General features: G+C 40.6%; 1 protein-coding gene across 1 annotated transcript in view; it reads right to left on the minus strand.

The window, feature by feature from the left end:
• STIM2 (stromal interaction molecule 2) overlaps nucleotides 1–9570 on the minus strand; it is a 116640-nt gene that overhangs the window by 76137 nt on the left and 30933 nt on the right. The window contains exon 2 of the mRNA XM_014548904.1: nucleotides 6182–6312. Coding sequence (XP_014404390.1) covers nucleotides 6182–6312 — 131 coding nt within the window. The remainder of the gene's footprint in view (nucleotides 1–6181; nucleotides 6313–9570) is intronic.

Consider the following 9570-nt stretch of genomic DNA (forward strand, 5'->3'; position numbering starts at 1 on the left):
ACCACCCCCCCCACCAGCCTGCTCACCCCCAACTGGCCCCCCTTGCCAGCCTGATCACCCCCAACTGCCCTCCCCGCCTGGCCTGATCGCTCCTAACAGCCTCTGCCTCGGCCCTGCCACTATGGCTTTGTCTGGGAGGCGGCCACAGAGCCGGCTGGGGTGACCAAGGAAGCCAAGCCTCCCATGCCCACTCTCCAGCTGGTGTGGGGCAACCAAGGAAGCCAAGCCTCCCGCACCCACTCTCCGGCCAGCTGGGGTGACCAAGGAAGCCAAGCCTCCCACGCCCGCTCTCCAGCCGGCTTGGCTCCATGGCTCCAGCCAGCACCGCCATCTTTGTCGTATCAATTTACATATTCCCTCCTTACTGGGTGTGGGCGCTGCCATCTTTATCTCGAAGTGATGGTTGATTTGCATATTACTCTTATTAGATAGGATAATTTTAACATCTTGCCTTTAAAGGTATTTTTAATGATTAAGAAAACGTGAGTTTTTACAATTTTTTCAGACAAATACTTTTGCAATTACGATATATTAACAAATATATTTGGTCTCTGTCTCTGGTCCCTGACTCTGGGAATTTCTTGATAGCAGTATCTTTTGCCCTTAGTTAGTTTATGCTAGTGAGATGACCTTGGGTTAGTCTCCTACATCCTCAGGATGGGACTGGTCACTCAGTGATTAAGGTTGGAACTTTCAGTCCCACCCACCTGGCCTCTGAGCAAACTGAGTTCTATAAAAAAGCTCTTGAATTTTGAAATTCAAAGCACTTGCAGGTTGGTGAACATATTGAGGTGCTGGGAAGGCGGCATGCCCAGAGAGGGCATGAAAGCTCCATACCCTTCCTCCCATACCTTGTCCTATATATTTCTTTTTTTTTATTGATTTTTTACAGAGAGGAAGGGAGAGGGATAGAGAGTTAGAAACATCAATGAGAGAGAAACATCGATCAGCTGCCTCCTGTACACCTCCTACTGGGGATGTGCCCGCAACCAAGGTACATGCCCTTGACCGGAATCGAACCTGGGACCTTTCAGTCCGCAGGCCAACGCTCTATCCACTGAGCCAAACCGGTTAGGGCTGTCCTATATATTTCTTCCATTTGGCTGTTCCAGAGTTGTATTCTTCATAATAAACCAGTAACATAAGTAAACTGTCTTCCTGAGTTTTGTGGTCCATTACAACAAATTATCAAATCTGAGAAGGGGGTCGTGGGAACACCTGGTTGAGAGCAGGTTGGTCAGAAGTACACATGGCCAGAGACTTGTGACTGGCATCTCAAGGGGAAGGCAGTCTTATGGGACTAAGCCCTTTAACCTGTGGGATCTGACACTACTCCAGGTGGACAATGTCAGAATTGAACTGAATTGTTAGACACCCAGTTGATGTTGGAGAATTGAAGACTTGATTGGTATCAGAAAACACTACAGAGTAGTAATATTTATAACTTCATATATCAACAACAAAAGTGGTTTCTAAGAATCTAGCCTTATTCTAGGTACAAAATTAACCAATCTTAATAATTTAATGTTTAACTTCTGAAAGGTGGCTATCTAAAACTATTCCAGCTTTAAACATTAAAATGTACACCAACATTTTAAAGCATTTATAATACTAAGACTCTTAAAATTAATCATATATGCTCTCCCAAAATAATCCTTCAGCATTAATATGTTTTTTAACCTAAAACAATGCTAAGCAATGATCCTCAAGTAATACCAAAATCAAAGGAAAACAAAGCACCATCAGGATAATAACTTAAAATTATGTCCTTTCAGTGCAGTACCATAAAGTTTAATGTTAAAAATTACCTCCAATTTAATTGTTGGACATAATTATAAAATGGCATGGACCATTCACATACTAAATACTATATACTTCAGATTTGGCATGGAATTTGTTTGATAAAACTAATATGGTTATGCTATAAATGACTAAGAAAATGGACAACAATAATTTTAGGAAGGCTGTTTAGCCTAAAAAATAATTCTCTCTATAAAAAGCATCAAATACACTAACAAATTCTATTTATTCCATAATATATATAGATAGTAACAATTTATGGACTAATAGAATTTATGTTAGCATATCTGATATTCAAATCGTTTTTTTTAATCCTCACTCAGGGATATGTTTTTATTGATGAGAGAGAGAGAGAGAGAGAGAGAGAGAAATATCCATGTGAGCGAGAAACATCAATTGGTTGTCTACTATACTTGCCCAAACCGAGAATCAAACCTACAACCTAGGTATGTGCCCTAAACAGAAATTGCATTTGTAACCTTTTGGTACACAGGACAATGTTCCAACCAACTGAGCCACCCAGCCAGGGTTGATATCCAAATTCTTAAGCAATTATATTGGCAACAAAATAAACCACTTGAGATTAGAAAGAACAATTCATCACTAATAATCTAGAGAATTATTATTAAAAGTAATCTTATAGCTTGACTGTGTGTACTGGGAGAGAGTAAAAAAATGGTAAGGATGTTAAAAGAATGAATTACTCAATATAATAAAACTAGAGGCCCAATGTATGAAATTTGTGCAAGGGGCTCAGTCCTCACAGCCCCAGCTGCCTTGGCCCTCACAGCCCCAGCTTCATCCGGAAGGTCGTCCGGAAGGTTATTGTGCTGTTTGGTATAATTAGCATATTAGCTCTTTATTATATAGGATGACTTAAATTAAATTATAATTGCTTTATGTTGGTTTCCAGTAATAGTAAAACTCAATAGTCCATCTACCTGAAGACAAACAGAATATATTTAAGTGATCTTTAAGTTGGAAACGTAGTATAATATAGAATTATTCTATCATCTTGGTTCTATAAATGAATGAAATAAACTGGACTATTTAGAACTGAAAGATATTATTCTGATATTAATGTCACTGGGCCCTAACCAAAATGATTTAACCACAATGAGAAAAGATAATCCCAGTAAGCAGAAGTCAGCTAATGCAGGGACATTAAATATAAGACTAAAGAGTTAATATCTGATATAATATGCACTAAGAAATCACTGTTAAGTCTCCTAGCTAGAGAAAAACACTCTCAAAGTGATACTCATGATGGATTAGATAGGAAACATGTAGAGATGATAATCTAGGAACAAGATAACAAATACCAAAATGAGCAATTTTCAACCTTCTTCATCTCTTGGCATATATAACCTAATTACTAACATTCTATGGCACACCAAAAAATATATTATTCTTTTGCCAATTTGAAAAAAAAAAGGTATGATTTTGATTCATTCACACCAGAAGGCTACTGTTATGTGGGCTGTTATCATTTTTTATTTGACAATCTAAGGGAAAAGAGGTCAGTGCCCCTGACTAAATAGTCAGGTATAGCATGTCTTAAAAATTCTTACGGCGCACCAGTGTGTCACGGCACACCGGTTGAAAACACTGTCCTAGATTAAAATAGAGCAAGAAATAACTAGAACAGATAATTGAAAAAGAAAATAACTTTTAAGAACACAAGATTTTGTTTATAGCAGGGTTGGCAAACTACAGCTTGCTGCTTATTTTCACAAATAAAGTTTTATTGGGATACAGACATTCCCTTTATATCCTGCACTGTTGTCTATGGCTGCTTGGCACTACAATGGGAGAGTTAATAGTTACTACAGAGAGAATATGACCCACAAAATCTAAAATTTTTAGTAGCTGGCCTGCATTAGTTTCCTAGGGCTGCTGTGTCAAAGTACACAAACAAATGGCTTAAAACAATAGAAATGAATTTTTCACAATTCTAGAGGCTGTAAGTCTGAAATCAAACTTACAGAGCCGTGCTCTCTTAAAGGCCCTAGGGATAGAATCTGTTCCATGCTTTTCTCTTAGTTTGTGGTGTCACCAGCAATCCTTGTCATTCCTGGACTTGTAGCTGCATAACTCTAATCTCTGCCTCCACTGTCATATGGTCATCTGCTCCCCTTGTCCATGTCGCCACATGAAATGAAGTTCTCCTCTCTTATAAGGATACCAATCACCGGATTAAGGGCCCACACTACTTCAATATGTGCCCATCTTAACTAATTATATCTGAAATGGCCCTATTTCCAAATAAAGTCACATTCTGAGATAATAGGGGTTAGGACTTCAAAATATGTTTTTGGAAGGTACACAGTTCAACCTATAACTTGATCCTTTACAGAAAAAGCCTGCCAATTCCTGATTTAGAAGAATAAGAATTGAGAAGTAGAATCAGAAGTGCCATTCAACAGTGAGGGATTTCAAAGAAGACTGATGAGATTTTGTTTTGAAAGCAAAAGTAAGAGAACTTGAAAGATGTTCAGGCAGAAAGCAAAATATGTACAAGAATCTGGACTGGCTTAGAGATGGAGGAATTAGAAGTAACCTAAAAATGAATGAGCATTCCCAAGGTAAATGCTTTATACATCAGTTCAAGCACTGATGTTTAGAGAATGTTACTGTTAGATAACAATGTGATTAAATAACAATAAGATTAGAGGGTATCACTATTAAATAATCCTATATAATAAAAGCCTAATATGCTAAGTGTCCAGTTGTCCGTTCAACCAATCAAAGCATAATATGCTAATGATATGCTAAGGCAGCTCAACCACTTGCTGTGGCATGCACTGACCACCAGGGGGCAGACGTTCCAACCGGTAGGTTAGCTTGCTGCTGGGGTCCGGCCAATTGGGACTGAGTGAGAGGGGCCAAACACACCCTGGAGCCTTCCCGCATCCCTCCCCGGCCCCGATTGTACACTGGTCGGGTCCCTCGGCATGGCCTGTGCACTCTCGCAATCTGGGCTGAGGGATCCGCCCCCGTCCTGGGGGTGCACAAATTTCGTGCACCAGGCCTCTAGTATTAGATAATAGTATACAAAATAATGTAACTTAGTATCATATAAACTAAAAGAAAAACATTTCAACAGTGACAAATACAATAAACAGGCTAAAGAGGACTGAAAATTAACCAAGGGATTTATTTAAAACTAGAGGCCCAGTGCACAAAATTCGTGCATTGGGGGAGGGGTCCCTCAGCCCGGCCTGCATCCTCTCACAACCCAGGACCACTGGCTCCTAACCGCTCGCCTGCCTGCCTGATTGCCCCTAACCCCTCTGCCTGCCTGCCTCATCAACCCTAACCACTCGCTGCCTGCCTGATCGCCCCTAACCCCTCTGCCTGCCTGCCTGATTGCCACTGACCACTCTGCCTGCCTGATCGCCCCTAACCACCTCTGCCTCAGCCCCCCCTGCCACCGCTTCATCCAGAAGGATGTCCAGAATGACGTGTGGAAGGTCGTTCGGCTGTCTGGTCTAATTAGCATATTACACTTTTATTATTATAGATTAGACCACAGCAGAATAAAGAAAACAACTTTTATGGAGAAACTAAGAGGGACACCAGATGAGGGGGGGTAGATAACAATGCTTAAGAAATAAGGCATTATTTATTGTACAGTGAGTACAATAGTAATTATATAGTTGACCCCCCAATAAATCACATCTCCTGGTATTCACGCCCTCATATAATCCTCTCCCACGTAGACTCTGAGCTTAGCCAAAACTTGCTTTAGCCAATTTGATATTAACAGCCTCTGGCAAGCAGAGGCATGGTAAGCACTTCTACATGGGAACTTGTTTTCTTGCAACATTGACACCTGGAAGCCAGCTGCCATACTATGAGGAAGCTTGAGCTAGACTCCTGAATGATAAGAGGTCACATGGAGAGGACCTTGAATGACAAGAGTCACATTAAATATTCCAGCCCCAGCAGAGTTCACAACTGAGTGGAAGTGCCATAGTGACCTCAGCCATACCTAGGGGAACAGAAAAGGTGCCCAGCTAAGCCCAGTCAACCCAGAAAAATCAGAAAAAATAATAAACTGTTGTCATTTTAAGCCATTAAATTTTGTGGTGGTTTGTAAAGCAGCAATAGATAACTGATAGAGCCAAAATAAAATATATATTTGAGAAATCCAGGAACATGAAAGTAAGGATTCTTACAAAACTGGGAAGATTTGATATACACATGAAGGAAAAAAAGGGAAAAAAAAAAGGTAAAATACAAAGGGTAAAATTAAAATATAAAGAGAAAAACAAAAGATGTTGAAGTAGTTGAGTAATACAAGTAACAATGGGAAAATTTAAGACTAAAACTTCATTGTATGTTATGAGAATGCCAGGGAAAACATTTTTCCACCTACTTCATCACTTTCATCTACTTCAATTCCACCATCTTTGTCATCATCCATTTGTTTGTGTATTGTTTGAAGAGCTTCCAGACTAAATCTATCTTCTTCTGTGAAGCATGGTGGACTCAATGACAGGCAGGGATCTGAAAATAGAACAAAGAACAATTACTAACTTGCCATACCAAAATCCAGGCTATCCTTAGAAGGTATAATATTTTTTAAACCCAACAAATTAAATTTCAAACTAAGTCAAACTACAACCAGAAGTTACACCAATAGATATTAGAGCAGATATGAAACGCCAAGGGATTTGAAATTTTCAATAATATCCTTATTCTCAAACCATTCTACCTAAGACCTCATTTAAGGTTGTACTTTATTAATCTCTATTTATCTTATGAATCATTTTATCCACACAATTAATTATGAATAGGGCTGGGACAATATTCTTCTTTTGCTCAATTGTTCATAATACCCTGGACTTGGTTGGGCACATTTGGGGGCTCTGATAAATTAACTATCATACATTAACTGATGTTCTAGACTTCTATAGTGTGCAAACCAGTGACAAGATTATAAGCTAAAGTGATAATAAGAATATCCAATAGTCAAAAAAGCTCACAGTCTAGTGAGAAAGAAGGTATGTGGATAATATATTGGGTTAGGTACCACTGAAAACATTAGTCATAGGATACTATTTAACCCGGACTAGGAAAGAAATGTCAGAAGTTTCCTAGAGGTAACCTCGGGGAGTTTTAAATGACCTGTTAGTTGTTGCACCAGGAAATAGAGAAAAACATGCCTGGAAAAAGAAACATCATATGTTCAGTGGCACGAAAACAACATTCAGAGAAATGCAACTAGTTAATATATCTGGAATACATGTGGAAAAGAGTCAAAAGATCAGGTATGAAACTGATAACAAGAGGCCGTATCTCTAAAAGTGATTTTCCATACTAAGGAATTTTGATTTTTAATCCTGAAGACTATAAGAAGCCCATAAAGAATTTGAAGAAGAGGACTAACACAATCAGACTGGTTATAGAAATATCTCTGGTGACAGTGTAAAATAGACAAGCTGGAGGCAAGACTTGGAGGCATAGCTGTCAGACAGAGTACAGTAATTTGGAAGTACTCAACTGTCCATGCCTCCAAGGAATGGAGGAGGTAATGGATAAAGACTGCTGCTGTAGGATTTGGTGCTTGGCCAAGTTACAGTAGCAGAAGGAAAGAAAAGACAGGCGTTGAGGATATGACAAGAGTAATTAATTTCTCCACATAAAATTGTATTTCCTAACTTAGAATAGTTGGGAATTCTGAACTCCAATACCTGTTCTAAAGTCTTTTACATTCCTTTCTTAGTTTCCTTTCTAGCTTAATTCAGCACAAACTATCATTTTAATTAAAATTATTGACTTAAATTTCTTTAAAATATATGAACCATTATGAAGATTTGTGCCTAAATGAATGAGGTATAATGGCTACAAAAACAATGGCTAAAATATCAAAATTGTTCTCCTTTGCCAACATCTCTTAGACATCTACCTTAGCTACCCAAAATGTGTCAATGCACACCATCCTATATAATAAAGCGGTAATATGCAAATTGACTGTCATGCCCTCACACAAGATGGCCACCACAAGATGGCTAGCAGGGGAGGGCAGTTGTGGGCGATCAGGCCGGCAGGGGAGGGCAGTTGGGGGCAACCAGGCCAGCAGGGGAGGGCAGTTGGGGGCAACCAGGCCAGCAGGGGAGGGCAGTTAGAGGCGACCAGGCCGATAGGGGAGGGCAGTTGGGGGGGACCAGGCCTGCAGGGGAGGGCAGTTGGGGGCGATCAGGCCGGCAGGGGAGCAGTTAGGCATCGATCAGGTTGACAGGCGAGTGGTTAGGGGATGATCAGGCTGGCAGGCAGGTGAGAGGTTGGGAGCCAGCAGTCCCGGATTGTGAGAGGGATGTCCAACTGCCGGTAGCCAGACATCCCCCGAGGGGTCCCAGATTGGAGAGGGTGAAGTTTGGGCTGAGGGAAACCCCCCTCCAGTGCATGAATTTTGTGCACTGGGCTTCTAGTGTACTCCATATCAGACCATTTCCCCCCTCCAAACAGATTTTCCTGTTCCTTTAAATATGATATGGAGTGCCTATAATATGCCAGGGCCCTTGTTGGTGTGGGGCACCCAATATGACAACCAAGACAAATTTCCACCCTCAGTGCCCTAACCTTGTGTTACTAGTAAATGCAACATGGCTTGATATATCTTTTTAGCATTATACTCTGAACATTTCTGTCTTTTCTCTGGAACAAGGCCAACACCTTCTACTGAGAAAAAAATGAATCAACTAAACAGAATAAAACTTAACTCAAGGCAGCAATCAATACCAATGTTAAATTCCAGGTTGTTTTCCTCTACTTAAAGGCAGATGCTCAGTCTGATTAAGCAGAAATAGGCAAATGAATTAAAGAGATTTCACCTAATAAGAAGCACCTACTACATTCTAGAAGCCAATGCCATTTTATGTATATAATTTAATCCCTACAACCCAGTGTGAGGCACACATTACCTCTAATATTCAGATGAGAAAATGAGACTCATGAGTAACAGGTTTAAGATCCCAACCCTAAAAATGACAGTACTGAGATACAAACCAAGTCTTTGAAGTAGCAACTCATGCTCCAGGATCAGTAGAATAAACATAAATGGGTGTCACTAGTGTCAAAGAAGAATAAAGTTTTGCTATCCTAGATATTACCAGGACCTGGTTGAGGACGTGAGAGAACCAAGAAGCATAAATGTGCCCCAGGGAAGGGGATCACTTGACACTTCAGGAATGATATTCACAATCTAGAATACAAACTTATACTTGTCACATTTCTCTTCCTTTTGATAATGATGTGTCTTCGCTTCAATTCACACTCCCTTGAACAAACATTTCTAACAAGTATATCATTCCCACATAGACTGACATATTTGTTGCATGGTTTAAATATATATAAATACTAGAGGCCCAGTGCACAAAATTCATGCACGGGTAGGGTCCCTAGGCCTGGCCAGCAATCAGGGCCAATTGGGGCCTTCCGGCTGCTGGCCAGGGCCTTCCATTGTTCTGCGCCGCCCCCTGGTGGTCAGCGCATGTCATAGTGAGTGAGCGAACTCCAGTCTCCCAATGGAACTCCCGTGGGAACAATCTGCATATTAGCCTTTTATATATATTGACTAGAGGCCCGCCAGGGCCTTTTGTTCTGCGCCGCCCCCTGGTGGTCAGCACATGTCATAGTGAGTGAGCGAACTCCAGTCTCCCAATGGAACTCCCGTGGTGGGAATCTGCATATTAGCCTTTTATATATATTGACTAGAGGCCCGGTGCACAAAAATTTGTGCACTCGGGGGGGGGGGGGGGGCCC

Source organism: Myotis brandtii, unplaced genomic scaffold (genome assembly GCF_000412655.1).
Source record: "Myotis brandtii unplaced genomic scaffold, ASM41265v1 scaffold525, whole genome shotgun sequence".
In the NCBI taxonomy this organism is placed as follows: Eukaryota; Metazoa; Chordata; class Mammalia; order Chiroptera; family Vespertilionidae; genus Myotis; species Myotis brandtii.